Source organism: Maylandia zebra, linkage group LG13, assembly GCF_041146795.1.
Source record: "Maylandia zebra isolate NMK-2024a linkage group LG13, Mzebra_GT3a, whole genome shotgun sequence".
Taxonomy (NCBI): domain Eukaryota; kingdom Metazoa; phylum Chordata; class Actinopteri; order Cichliformes; family Cichlidae; genus Maylandia; species Maylandia zebra.
The window spans coordinates 6219109-6233700 of record NC_135179.1 but is presented as its reverse complement, the minus strand read 5'-3'; the positions used below and the strand labels follow the sequence as shown (position 1 = coordinate 6233700).

Below are 14592 nucleotides of genomic sequence, written 5' to 3'. Positions count from 1 at the left end.
ATTCAACTTTTTTGTTTCTATAATGCTCTTCAAACTTTTAATGTACTGTATTATTTATTAACATTTTTGTCATATTTAAAAGATGAATCTACAGTGAATACAGTCCTGTCTAATCAGCCTCATTTCCGTTTTATTTTACAGAACCTGTCTGTGTGTCCAGAGGATGAATCTATAATCATGTCTTCATTTGTCAACACCATGACTTCTCTCAGTGTTAAACAAGGTAAGACTGTTAAATGGAAGATCAGAGAAATACCAGGACGAGTCGTTATTTTTGCATTTGCACTGGCAGTATTGATCGTAGTACAGTTATTAATAATTAAAGTTACTAAAATACTGAGTGTGATTTGTGTGTTTCAGTGGAGGATGGAGAAGTGTTTGACTTCAGAGGCATGAGACTGGATTGGTTCAGACTGCAGGTATATACACAACTTTCATGCTTAAATTCTTTTGAAATAAGTCTTTCAAGGAAACTATGTTATCCTTGAAAACTAAAACATAATAAAATATTTAATGTGATATTAACGATCCTGTTCAGTAAGTCGGGGTAGTGCAATATGTAACAATAAAGAACTTGGATTTGTCTTTTATGCCCTGCTTGTGCTGTTATTCCTCTCTCTAGGCCTACACAAGTGTCTCTAAAGCCAGTCTCGGTTTAGCCGATCACAAAGAGCTCGGTAAAATGATGAACACCATCATCTTCCACACAAAGATGGTGGACTCTCTGGTGGAGATGCTTGTGGAGACATCAGACCTGTCTATTTTCTGGTGAGACACTCATGTGAAACTCTGGTAAGTCCTGTGCATAATTCAGACATAAGTTTAAATATGTATATTTTCCTTTTTTCTCTGTTCTTGTGTGTAGCTTCTACAGCCGTGCATTTGAGAAGATGTTTCAGCAGTGCTTGGAGCTTCCCTCCCAGAGCCGCCACTCAGTCTGTTTCCCTCTGCTTTGTACACACTTCATGTCCTGTACACATGAGCTCTGTCCCGAGGAGGTAAATACACACATGCATACAAAAACCCAGTTTGTGTGATATTCTTTTTAATTTTACATAATGGCGCCTGTAGATGGGGAGATGAGGACATTTGAAAGTTTCCCAAGAATAGATATCTGTGGGTTGAACGGAAGGTACAGAGGAAGGAGGATAGATGGGGAGATGTAATGAAAGGGGGGTGGATATAATGAAGGGAAATGCGTAGAGGTCAGTAAATCAACCGAGACACATTTTCTTCTTTTTAAACGTAATCGAGGACGTTATCAGCACGTGTTGCTGCACTTCAAATAGGATCTCCTAATGGCCAATTCTGTGTATGTTTGATGGTATCAGTTGGTCAAAATGTCAGCAGCAAATGTTACAAAAATGTGCCCATTTGGTCAACTTTTAGTGAATTTTCCAAATATAAAAATGTGGAGTCTTTGACTTCCCAGTTTTAATCCAATTTCACACTCCGATGATTTAAATGTTTAAAAATTAAAGGGGAAAAAGGAAAAACATGGAAGAAGAAGAAGAAACTTTCCATGTGAAAAAACTCACATTACAGTTCAGGGATGTTCAGCCAGTCGAGTGTGGCTTTAATCAATGCTGGTTGGAAGTGAAAAGCAAAAATTGACTCCGTATAGGCATAAACTGAAGGACACTGATAAACACACTTGTTATTGGAACCAGCAGACAGTTGGGCTTTCTTTTTTTATACCCATCTAAAATGCATCTAAACAGGCACCCCGCAGTAACTGTTTTGGTCTTTTTGAAACAGATTCTACAAAATTCAATACAATTTTTATCATTGACTGACAGCCGCTTTCCCCTCTGAGCCTGGGCATCAGGCGTGATATGTGTGATGATTATGCTGTTTTGATAATGATTTCACTTTGAGTCTTTTTGTCTCTTCCTACTCTCCTCCTCAGCGTCACCACATAGGGGATCGAAGCCTGTCGTTGTGCAACATGTTTTTGGACGAAATGGCCAAACAGGCCAGAAACCTGATCACTGACATCTGCACCGAGCAGTGTACACTTAGTGACCAGGTAGGAACACAAAGCCAACTGTTTACAGGGACAGTTTGACATTTCTAGCTTGAATACAAATGCTACAAATTACTGATCAGACTGACAGTGATACAGGTTAACAATCTGCGTCAGCCAACCCCTCCAACACCCTCTGTTTGAACGCTGGTTAGACGCTGACAGACTTTATTGAGAATAAAATCAATCCAAAGATAAACTGACCAGTTCATCTGGTTTAATCTATACTTAAACTACTGTCAGGGTTTCCACTAGGAACAAAACAGCAGGGCTACAGTTGTGCAGACTTCCACACAAGAGGAGAAATACATCCGGGAGTTTATTTCCTTCTTCCAGTATGAAAAAAATACTTTATTTCAAGGTAGAATCAGGCTTTGTAAAATATTTTGCCACATGTAATTGCTACATGTCGATTCAGTTGTAAATTATCCCTTTTTTGGGCATTAAGAAATTAATTGCTGGCTTATTAATGTAGAAACAATAATACATGGTATTGATAATTTTGCTATTATGCAAGTTTGACCCAGTACTGAAATAGATTCTCAGATCGACCAACACTTTGCCATCAATACCCAGAGCATAAAATGATGTTTGTCCATATAAATATTTAGTCATTTGTTGAAGCTTGTTGTTGTTAAAAGCTCCTTAAATATGTCTGTCAGTCTCCTGGTTTAACTGCCTAAGAAAGATTACTACTGCTTTTCTTTTGTCTTCAACATGAGATGAAATATACCTCATTTATCCCAAACGTTCAAAAAATCCACAACCTTACTTAAATAAAATACAATAGCTAAAAAAAAATGAGAGCAAGGCAAAACAAAATCAATCAATAAGTTAAAAAAATAATCAACAGAAAAGATTTCAGTTAAATGAGGGAAAAAAGGAGCTTAATAAGTAAAATTTTTATTAAATTGTAAAAATCATAATATAAAACAATAATGATTCTTTAAACAAGTAAAAAGGTCTCATGTAAATCTGAAGAGCACTTTAAAACAAAATATCAGTGGCTTAATAATTGTAGTGAAATGTTGTACCTTTTTATTTTTACCTTAGCTGCTTCCCAAGCACTGCGCAAAAACCATCAGCCAAGCTGTGAACAAGAAGAGCAAGAAGGCGACGGGGAAGAAAGGCGAGCCGGAGAGGGAGAAACCAGGCGTGGAGAGCATGAGGAAGAACAGACTGCTGGTCACCAAGTTAGTACAAAAAGAGGGAACGTGAAGATCTGAATATTTTTGAAGGATCTGCAGAGCCACAGTCTGCCTCTGTCTGTTCTCAGGCTCAGCTTATTCTTTATGCTTCTTTTAAAAACTCATTACTGTTGAGTGTGTTTTAATTATAGTGATCTGTAATTGTTTATAGATTAATAAGTATTCATCTTTGCTCATGCAGTAAAAATGAAAATGGTAATATTTAGCTGTTTCTTTCTCCTATAAATAGTTGAAATATTATTTTTTTAACACATCAAATCTGGCTGGTATTGTTTTGAACCCTCCACCGTGTTGTTATCACCGTTTCCCAGACGTGTCAGCGCTTTCCAATTAAGTTTTTATATTTTCACCTACATATATCTATACTTCCTTCATTTTAAGTCTCATAGTTTTGCTCTCTTTTATTGGTTTTATTGGTATTGTTGCTTGTTTTCTCTGCACAGATCAGGTTTTAATCATATCTGTTGTTTATGTGTCTCCTCCCGCCCCCCAGTCTGGATAAACTCCACACCGCCTTATCTGAACTCTGCTTCTCCATCAACTACGTTCCCAACCTGATTGTGTGGGAGCACACTTTCACACCGAGGGAGTACCTCACCTCGCACCTGGAGATCCGATTTACCAAGTAAATAAGCACGCACGCATGCTTTCATAGTGAAGGTGTATAATTACAGATACATTTGTCCAATTTAGAGTTGCATCTGTCGACCTCGCAGCCCAGCTAACGCTGCTCTTCACCACCTCTGTGTTAATTAAATACTACATGTACAGCTTTCAGTGAATAGGAAAAAGTACAAATTACTACCTCATCATGACATGACAGTAATTATTAAGCAGTGCACAGTCCAGAGGTTGTGCTTTAAGCAGTTATTTAAAAGCAGATTAATTGAGCAGTTTAGGTGTAAACCGCTTTGGTGTTTCAGAATGAAAAGTTAAGGGATTGCAGCTTTATGATCGTTAAAATTAAGGTAATTAAAGTAAGTTGTGCAACTTTGAGGTTTAAAAGTGCTCTTACTAAATGTACTTTAACTTAGGCATGTCTTATTGACCTCTGATCGTGTCCAGGTCCATAGTGGGGATGACCATGTACAACCAGGCTACTCAGGAGATAGCCAAGCCCAGCGAGCTGCTGACGAGCGTCCGAGCATACATGACCGTGCTGCAGTCCATAGAGAACTACGTCACCATCGACATCACACGAGTTTTCAACAACGTCCTCCTGCAGCAGACGCAGCACCTGGACAGCCACGGAGAGCCCACCATCACCAGTTTATACACAAACTGGTGTGTTGATTTTTAGCACTTCTGCAATTCTCCAAAAACATTGTTAATAAAATACCAAAAAATGACACAGCAAAGGAAGCAGAAGTGTAATTTGAGGAGGAAATAAACAACAAACAACGCAAATAACTCACTAGACTTTTCTCAGTAGTTTTAGATGATTGTTTTTTTTAATCAGAGCAATTTCTATTCTCCTCACATCCAGCTCCATGTCTTTATTCTTGGGCTCTACTACAGTAGCTTTTTTCGGGGCCTTAATTCAGCCTCTCTGTTTACCTTCTGTCTGAAACGAACAGTTTTGAGTGCACCCTACCTTAACTTTCTTCTGAAAAGTTAGTTTAGTTAGTTTAACATTTAATTTATTATAACATTTAGGAAGATGCACTATTTAACTAGAGGACCAAATAAGCACATCCACACCAGTGAGGGGTAAATCCTGAACCCAAAACAAGCAGAAAACCAAATAAAAAATTTAATAGTTTGCAAGCTCAGTGGCTACAGTTTTACTTATTTATTATACCCGACAGACCTTAATGGAGCCCAGCTTGTTTTTCTTTTGAGGACCAAGCATGTAACCTATACTGAGACAGCATCCTGTGTGTGTTTGTAGGTACTTGGAAACGTTGCTCCGCCAGGTCAGTAACGGACACATCGCCTACTTCCCCGCCATGAAGGCTTTCGTCAACCTGCCCACTGAGAACGAACTAACTTTCAATGCTGAAGAATACTCTGATATCTCGGGTACAATCACTCAAAAGATTGTTTACTCATACAAACACACTTTGTGCATGAAAATGTTAGTAACTTGGTATTTATGACGACAAACAATAAATCAGCTATAGAAGAGAAACTTTAATGTGGGGTTTTGTGTATTAATATAAGTTTAGAGTTTAGCCATCTTGTTTTTTTTCTGCTGAAAGTTTATTGAAAGTGTTTATTTTTTTGCTTTTTCCACAGAGATGCGTTCCCTGTCAGAGCTCTTGGGCCCATATGGTATGAAGTTTCTAAGTGAGAGCCTAATGTGGCACATCTCATCTCAGGTTGCTGAGCTGAAGGTATAAACATGTCCACAATCATAAAGATATACTCACATATTGAATAATAATAATATAAACTGTTATACCAAGTTGTACAGGTGATATTATTAGTCAGTGAGTTTTATTCAGATGAGTGATTTCTTTTTCCTTACCTGATGCGTCTCTGATTCTTTCTTTTTTTAAAATATAATATTCAGAAAACTGATTCATATATTTGTAATCTTTTGTGAGAAGTCCGAGCAGTGTGCCTGGCCTAATTGGGGATATCCCTTCTTCCTTACATCAGAGAGAGCCAAAAATAGGGAAACAAATTGGTTGATGTTGAGTGTTTAGTGTAGTCTGACGCCTTCCATGGTTTCATTCATAACCAGGCTTTTTTTTTTCTTTTTTAAAAATTTTGACAAAATGTTCTTACATATATTTATGTTTTGTTTATTTGCGTTTCTCTGTAGAAACTGGTGGTAGAAAACATGGAGGTGTTGACCCAGATGAGGACGAGCTTTGACAAACCAGACCACATGGCTGCGCTCTTCAAGAAACTCACCTGTAATTACTAACACTAACGCTAATACTTGTGCTTACACTTACTTGGCACAGATCTTTGCAGCTGCAGTTTCATCATGGTGCCAAACAATAAGTGATTATCCAAACACGATGGGAGTACTTATGCCACTTTTTGTGTGTGTGATATTTAGCTGTTTACAATCAGCAGCCTTGGCTTGTTTCATGTCAGTGTCTCAGTGTCAGTCTCTTGTTTGAGATTCGATTAGATCTGTGTTAAACTTGCCATCGTATTGAAAGTGGTTGGTTAGAAATGACTTCAAGTTAGTACACTTGAAGTACAAATTGATACACCTCCTTGCAAGTTTATTTTTGTGACTGGTGAACTCCTGAATTAACACTGATCACTGTGACAGCTGCTGTAATTCCACTCACTCGCTGTGTTTTCTGTCTTTGTAGCTGTGGACAGTGTTTTGAAGAGAATGACCATCATTGGGGTCATTTTGTCCTTCCGCTCGCTTGCTCAGGAGGCTCTGAGAGACGTAAGGCACACATAATCATATACCACTTTGAGGAGATAAATACTGGCAACTTGTGTCAATCAAGGTTATTATAATTAACTAAAACTAAAGCTGGATGTGGAAAAAAATACTGAAAAAAAATTAACTCAAACAATTTTGTGAACTTGAATAGAATAAAATGAAAATGTAAAGGAAAGTTTGACTATTTACGATACTGTGACACACCGTGGGTCAGCTGCGTTTGAAAAATTAGTTTTTATTGTAAAACCTGTATTAATTTTCTCTGCGACATTCAGAGTAATAGCATGCAGTAATAATTAAAAAGACTAAGATGAACACGGAAACTAACAAGAACTAAACCGAAATAAGAAAATCCACTCTGGAAACTAACTGAAGCTAAACTTCATTTAAAACAAAAAGTCAAAACTAAAACTAGAAAATACAAAACTATAATAATGTGCATTTCTTTATTCAGCTTTGGGGCATATTCATGGCATTAAAATACAGTCATTTAAAAATGTTTTCATTTAGAAAGGTACAGTAGATGTTGTAGGCATTTTAATATTGAACCTCATCATCTTTTATACTGTAAATGGCCAAAATCAGTCTTACTAGACTGTCTCATCGACAATCACAATAGCTTGCATTATGTCCCTGTCAGGTTAAAGCTGAGTTATAAGCTGAGTTACATCAAATATGAATTAAACCTGGCTCTGATTCCAGCTACTCCCCTCTTGTCTTTTTAATGATAAATATCATGGTTTATACTTACAAGCTTTCATGTTCTTTGGTCCTCTGGATTTAGCAATTTAGAAGTTGGAGTTGGACCAAGTTCCAGAACTGGATTAACTGACCTAAGCCTTCTAAGACTGACATTTAGCTGGTTTCCGGAAACGCTGCTTATTAAAAGTGAAAGGATAAAAATATCAGGCAGCACTCTGAAATCACACATTAAATTAAGACATTCAGTGTAAGTGTTGAGGTACACGTTTATTGGCCCTTGCTCATTCAGTCTGAGATTTCCTGATAGTGGCTGCTGAAAAGCACACTTATAAATATTTTAGAGTATTTCCTCTTCCATCTTTCTCCGTCTTAGTGGTCTGTGTCGGTTTTGCTTTTTCCAGGTTTTGTCCTGTCACATTCCTTTCCTGGTCAGCTCAGTGGAGGATTTCAAGGACCACATTCCCCGAGAGACGGACATGAAGGTAAAACACACTGACGGGCTTGTTGAGGTAGATGCGCTTCCGGATGTCCCGCTCTTTGCGTTCATGTGGATGTTTTGTCTGTTTCCAGGTGGCCATGAACGTTTACGAGCTGTCCTCAGCAGCAGGTTTACCCTGTGAGATCGACCCAGCTCTGGTGGTGGCTCTGTCCTCTCAAAAGAGCGGTGAGTCGCAAACACGGTCACACACAACCACCATCCAGGAGCCACGCAATTCATCTGTATGACCATCACGATGTTTGTCTGCAGAGAACATCAGCCCAGAGGAGGAGTATAAGATCGCCTGTCTGCTGATGGTCTTTGTGGCAGTTTCGTTGCCAACACTTGCCAGCAACGTGATGTCGCAGTACAGCCCAGCCATCGAAGGTAGGACACCATGCTCTGTAGATTTGTTAAGAAGATCTAGTTAAAGTGACTCTCTCTCACACAGATTTTATGTTTGCAGTATGAAGTGCAATAAAGAGAAGGCACGAAACTTCAAAGACTCAAAGTGGCGGTTCATCCTAAAATCACATTTCTATATTTTTCCTGTGGCCTGCAGTGCTGTGTCTCCATCTAGACTGTTTTGGTGTGAGTCAGCCAGCTCTGTAGATATTATTAGCAGAGATGTCTGCTTTCTCTTGATTCTAATAGAAAGAAACGCTTCTCCCATTTTGGTATTTAAGGTGCCAAAAAGTTCATTTGGAAAAACTCAGCATTAATGTCTCTTTCCACAAATTGTGACCCAGTTACTCGGAATAAACACACCAACCTTGCAGCGAGCATTTTCATGCAGGGACTACTTTCTGCCTTGCAAACTATATCTGCCAGTCGTATCTGTGTGCAGAAAGAAGTCTGTCGTGCGCCAGTGATAGCGAGACAGGATGTAAAATTAATGGCATCCCCCCCCTCAAGCTGAGCGGTAATGATAGCTCGCTGCTTGCTTCATTTATATGGAGGATGTAGGCAGTGGAAAGAAAACGTGTAAAAGGCTGGTATTGTTTAAAAATGTTTTCCTTTTCCTTTTTTTTTTTCTTGTTGTTGTTTGAGAACCACAAAGGAAGTGCCACCTAGTAGACTGATTTTTAAAACACTACAGGCCAGAGGTGAAGAGTGTGGGCAGGGTGGAGTTGGCAGCCTCCCTCAAGATGCTCAGATTTGTTTGGTTGGGAGTGACCAGAAGGGACATGACTAGAAATGAGTGTATCGGAGAGACGGCACAAGTGGAGCTGTTTGAGGACAAAGTTAGAGAGGTAGGTTGAGATGGTTTGAATAGTGGAGTTGAATATGGAGCTGCCAGACAGGAAGGAGAAGAAAAGACCGCTGAGAAGATTCATGGACGTAGTGGTTGGCGAGACAGAAAAGCATGCTAGACACTAGAGTCGAGAGGAAAAACATGTACATCTGATTACTGGGTTAAAAACAGTAACATGACGGTGATGCCTTCAGGTCAGGGGTGTGGAATAATGAGTCCCGGAGGCCAGAAGCCAGTTGGGTCCACTGGATCTGTATTTTCAAAAGTTTTCCAGCTTTTTCTGTTGGTAAATATTGATCTTCCCCACTGCCATTCACACTACATGAAATACTTATGTAATAGATTAATAATTAAGTGAGAGAAAAGTTTCTGTTTTTCCAGTATCTCCACATTTCTAATGCTGAACACTCAGTTTTCTTATATTAGGATAAGTCAGGGATTAAATGTTTAGTTGAATGCGTTTCCACCAACAGAAAGGGGAGTTTCACTGGTTCAGCCCACTTAAGGTCAGAGTGGGGCATTTGTGATCCACGATGTAAAATTAGTTTGACATCTCCGCTTTAGGTTTCTTTGTTTGTTTAACCCACATTACAAATCTTTGTTATGTTCACTTTTGCTGTTAGCCTAACAAGCAGCAGTTACCTTCTGGAAATTACAGATGCCATGCATGCATTCTGCTGCACTCCAGGTGTGTTCTTTTAAAAAAGTGTTTGGCTTAATGACTTGACTTTGGTTTGAGGCCGGCTGAGACTCTATGGGAGGAAAGATTCTGGAGTAATTGTTGTGACTCAAATGATTACGGAACAGAAATTATAATACATGATGCACTTAAGTATATTTGTGATACGAATTGATTCCTCTCCATCATTTTGCCCTCCATTTCCTGCTCTAATATTCATTAATAAAGGGGATAATAAGCCCGTCTTGTGACTCACTGCTGGGGGAAAGAAATTCCACTTTGTAAGAAACAAAATTTACCACGTTCAACGCGCGAGACAGTTTCTGCATGCAAATGACGTCGACCTTGTGCCCCAAGATTGATTTATGTGTGTTCATTAGAGCCATATTATCATCTTCATTATGTGTACTTTTTAAATAATTAATCAGTTTTAAATGTCTGTTTAGCCCATGTGACCCGTGTTTGTTTTTATTTATTTGCCTGAAAGATTCATTCAGTTATACAGACTTGATATTTAGATCCACGGAGGGGCATCGCTGCAGATACATGAGGCCTTTTGATGAGGTATCGAAGAGAGTTATAACTCAAGGTCGCGAATTATCAAGACAGTGCCACTTAACAACCTTGAAATGAAAGGCGCCATTGTTAATAAGGGACATTTGAAAAGGATAATGAGTTGTAATGGGCTCCACCATTGTTAGTATGCAGACTGTGTCCCGACGAGTGATTGGTTTTGCCGGGAGCAGGTCTTAACACGTCGCACCGGTCCAGCCACACTAACCGTTCTCTAACCTTACGATTACACGCGCGTTTTATATTCATGTGCTTGTCATCCATGTCACATGCGATACAGAAATGAAGCCCAGGATTGACAGATCCATGTTTTATAAGCCTGAAATTTCCTCTGCTGTGAAAGTCACATGTGAGAAATTAAACCGAGTCAATAATCTCTCCTTCTTCAGCTAATCGTGTGTGTTTGCTGCCTCCTACAGGCCACTGTAACAACATCCACTGCCTGGCCAAAGCAATCAACCAGATCGCTGCTGCTCTCTTCACCATCCACAAGGGAAGCATAGAGGACCGCCTCAAAGAGTTCCTGGCTGTAAGACACTGCATTTCTGTTACTCTTAGAGAACTTTACATTATAACTGGGGTTTCTCTAGTGTAGCACTGCGCTGTGATGGCAGCTCTTTAGGGCATCATGTCTGCATTCTGACGTAGAAGATACGCAGAATAATTAGATTCATTTAAACTTATAGGGGGATATACAATCTCTCATCATAATGTCAACATCAAACACGCAATGTAACAAATTAAAGGAAAAACCTACAACTGAGGTATCCGGTGACTATTATATGGCTTGGAGCCGTTATTCGGGTCCCCTTTCGAAGTTATCCTGATCAGCTCTGTCCTTTGATGAAACCTTTTTATCCTAAAGGGAATGGTCTCTTTGAGGATGACAGTGTCCCAAACCTTGGGTCATGGACTCGCTGAATGGTTTGATGTGTATGAAAATTATGTGATGTAAGCAATGACCTTCATAGTCTTTAGATCTGAGTCCAGCTGAACATCTATGTGAGCTTTTTGGTCGTCACCCTTATCAAAATACCAGGTATCTTTCAGACAAATGAGTTTCATCCCTCGAGTTACAGCAGCTTACAGAATCTATTTCAAGGAGAACTGAAGGGCTTATGGAAGGAAACTGTTATCCCTAGAAAACTTTGTATTGTGGCTCATTATTACCAACAGTCTGTGTTATAAGAAGTACAGAGTAGACAAGCAGTCATGAAGTGCTTACATGTCTTTGAAGCTCCAGTAATTATGCAGTTAAGTCAGATTTTCTTTGATAAATTTGGAAATGGTGTGTAATTTCCCAATTTTTGTCAAGAAATTCTAAAGTTTAGTTAAAACTGATACGAAAACAAAACCGAAGATTGACTTGAGAGACTCTTAACATCAGTCTGTAACATGTTTCTGTGTAGCTGGCCTCATCCAGCCTGCTGAAGATCGGTCAGGAAACGGACAAGATGACGACACGTAACAGAGAATCTGTCTACCTGCTGCTGGACATGGTAAGAAAACTACGTACAGGAGACTTTATCTGTCGACACTTGTTCCTTTTTTAAAAGTAAAACATCCTAAAAAGCAACTATCAAAGCTATATCAGGATGTGAAAAAAAAATGGATTCAAGTTGAAGTGCAGAACTATTTTTAACATTCAAGTTTACTTCTGAGTATTACCGTATATTTCCAATCGTCTAAGAGTTGTTCTGCATTTCGTTTCTGCTTCAGATTGTGCAGGAGTCTCCCTTCCTCACCATGGACCTGCTGGAGTCCTGTTTCCCTTACGTCCTGTTGCGAAACGCCTACCACGCCGTCTACAAACAGAGCATCAGCGCTAATGCATAGACACACACAGACACTAACCACACAAAGGCATACCTTATAGTCTGCTATTGAATGGGGGTACAGACAAAACAAATACACACTACCAGAGTACACTAAATCCAAACTAAACACACTAATCTATGCCTACAAAGCCTCAGCGTGTTCGGACAAAAAAGCAACACTGTCGGCATTTAACACTAAACGCGTAGCATTGAAAACAAATCCACTCAAAATATAAGAAGAGCGTATGAAACACAAGTGCTCAAATTAAAAAGAGGAGGGAAAAAACACAACATATGAACAGAAACACGAGCTGGATGAAGTTGGGGGATCAGTGTCTTTATTTTAATCGTACCGTTTCCATGATGTTGCCAGGGACCACGACCATAGCAACACAAAAAATACATAATGTTTGGTTGGTATAAAGAACAAAAGTATAAATATATAGTATATATATATAGTTGACACTAAAATATTTTTTTTCTCCTTTGTTTTTTTTTGTTTTTTTAATTTTGCAATGAAAGTTTTGAGAACTTTAGTGGCCAGCTGATAACTACTATGTGGTGATGGATTTTTGGATGCTTACTTTGAGAATGCAAATGATTCTGATGTTTTTGTGGGGTTTATTATTATTCTTATTATATTTCTTTTATGGATGCGGGGTGAGGATTCCTGTGTTGATACTGAAAGACATGTTGCTCATTAATCTGAGTTTACACACGCGTACAGATACACAATCCTGAGCAGATCTACGGTTCCAAACACTAATCTTCGACCATTTCCTAGCAAACAAACACACACACACACACACACACACACATATTCAGACGGACACACACTTGTATAACATGGTGATGTTTTCTTTCTTTTTTTTCTAGCTAGTCGTAACATGAACATTTTGTGGGTAAAGATATAATATCTGTATTCTACTTTGATGTGAAGCTGTCTGTTTTTAATGTTTATGTTTTGTTATTTTTATGACGACGACAATGACGATTTGCCAAATGTGTTGACACTAAAAAAAAGAAAAGTGTGTATCAGGGCTTGGAAGGATTGGAGTGTTGACAAGTGGTGAGAAATGCCGTTTTTTTTTGGGCGTTTTCAGTGTTTGACGCCAGCTCTGCGGCAGCTCTGTTAAACTCTTACAGTGGGATCAAGCAAAAGAAAACACTTGCAAGTATTCCCCTCAGCTCCCCTGACTGACGCTGCAGTAGGTGCTACATGTTGTCTGCGGTAGAGTAAAACTACAAAATAACCCCTAATCAGAACGAGTCCACTTGTGGCTCCTGGAAAGGAGCTTCGTTGTTCTTTTGAAGCCCTACTGAAGCAGCTGGGGGAAGCACGCCTTACTCAAAGGCACCTTAGCAGCAGCTGATGATAGCTGACCATCTATAGTCCAGTTATATAACTGTTTAACTTTAATACTAAGGTCATTTTAACCACCTAACACTAATAAAAAAACATAAGATGAACTGGAGCTGCAATAAGAATAAAAAACAATTATTATTCACCCTCAGTGCCGCTTTCACTGGATTTGCAAATTCTGGTCGAAGGGGCATCCACCAATGACTCTTACATATTTGCGACGGTTGTGTGGGACCTTAAAGGACAGATGGACAACTTTTACAAAGTGCAGTCTGATTTTTATTTTCTTCCTCAATCAGAGCACAGCAGGGGCTACGTAATGAGACACAAACCTTACTCTCCTTAAGTTAGCCCTTTGCTAGTGTAATACTAACCCCAGGGCTCTGTCTGAAGGTTCATTCTGCATACTACTCATGACTTTTAACCACTGCTGGAGTTATTCTGCAAGTGGCTGCAAAGTGAAGTCATATTTACAGAACGTAGCAGGAACACAGAAAAAAAAGGTGTTTCTTCTGTGGCGAGTCAGTAGTTTGCATTATGAGGTTGTAAGGACAGCTCCGTGGACACATTCTGCCATTTGATGTGGAATGGTTGCTGTTTTACTTTATAACTTTTTTTTTTTCTTCTCTTTTTTTTTTGTGTTTCTGATTCCAACTTGTAACTTAAAATGACATGAATAAAATAAACTTTAGGGCTGTGTCAGACCTGAACTCTGAGTGTGTGCCACTACCTGCGATGAATGAGGTAAAAACCAGTAAGTATGAACACACAAGGGTAATTCACAGTCAGGTGACAAGTTAGACTTTACGCAGCAGGTAACCAATCTACTCAGGACTCCTGCAATGATCTACAAGTAAACAACTGTTCAAAAAAATCAATAATAAGATGTTGCTTTTTGTTACTTCATGTTATTTTATTCAATTATTCAAGATTTTATGGCATTCCTAACAAAACTACTTTGGTAGCCTTGCTGTGTCATAGAAAAGCCACCAGGAGGCATCCAAGATGAAGACAAAAAGTATACAGTAAATTCCTGGTGGCTGAGGGTGTAGCATATATGTCGTCAAATTTGACAAGTTATTGCAGTTATTTATAAGTGCCGGTGATGCCGATCACGTACGCAGAAGAAG

The 14592-nt window shown here is 39.0% G+C and overlaps 1 protein-coding gene across 7 annotated transcripts in view; it reads left to right on the top strand.

Annotated features, from left to right (window-relative positions):
• The window catches only part of nckap1 (NCK-associated protein 1), a 37333-nt gene extending 23161 nt beyond the window's left edge, over positions 1 to 14172 (top strand). For all 7 annotated transcript variants that reach the window (XM_012919713.3, XM_004553521.4, XM_076891451.1 and 4 more), the window contains 18 exons: positions 142 to 223; positions 361 to 419; positions 623 to 768; positions 866 to 998; positions 1910 to 2029; positions 3080 to 3219; positions 3728 to 3859; positions 4300 to 4518; positions 5126 to 5256; positions 5473 to 5570; positions 6005 to 6098; positions 6513 to 6595; positions 7699 to 7779; positions 7868 to 7961; positions 8046 to 8162; positions 10702 to 10811; positions 11692 to 11781; positions 12002 to 14172. In XM_012919713.3, coding sequence (XP_012775167.1) covers positions 142 to 223; positions 361 to 419; positions 623 to 768; positions 866 to 998; positions 1910 to 2029; positions 3080 to 3219; positions 3728 to 3859; positions 4300 to 4518; positions 5126 to 5256; positions 5473 to 5570; positions 6005 to 6098; positions 6513 to 6595; positions 7699 to 7779; positions 7868 to 7961; positions 8046 to 8162; positions 10702 to 10811; positions 11692 to 11781; positions 12002 to 12118 — 2046 coding nt within the window. In that variant the 3' untranslated portion in view covers positions 12119 to 14172. The remainder of the gene's footprint in view (positions 1 to 141; positions 224 to 360; positions 420 to 622; positions 769 to 865; positions 999 to 1909; positions 2030 to 3079; positions 3220 to 3727; positions 3860 to 4299; positions 4519 to 5125; positions 5257 to 5472; positions 5571 to 6004; positions 6099 to 6512; positions 6596 to 7698; positions 7780 to 7867; positions 7962 to 8045; positions 8163 to 10701; positions 10812 to 11691; positions 11782 to 12001) is intronic.
• The last annotated feature ends 420 nt before the right edge of the window (positions 14173 to 14592 follow it).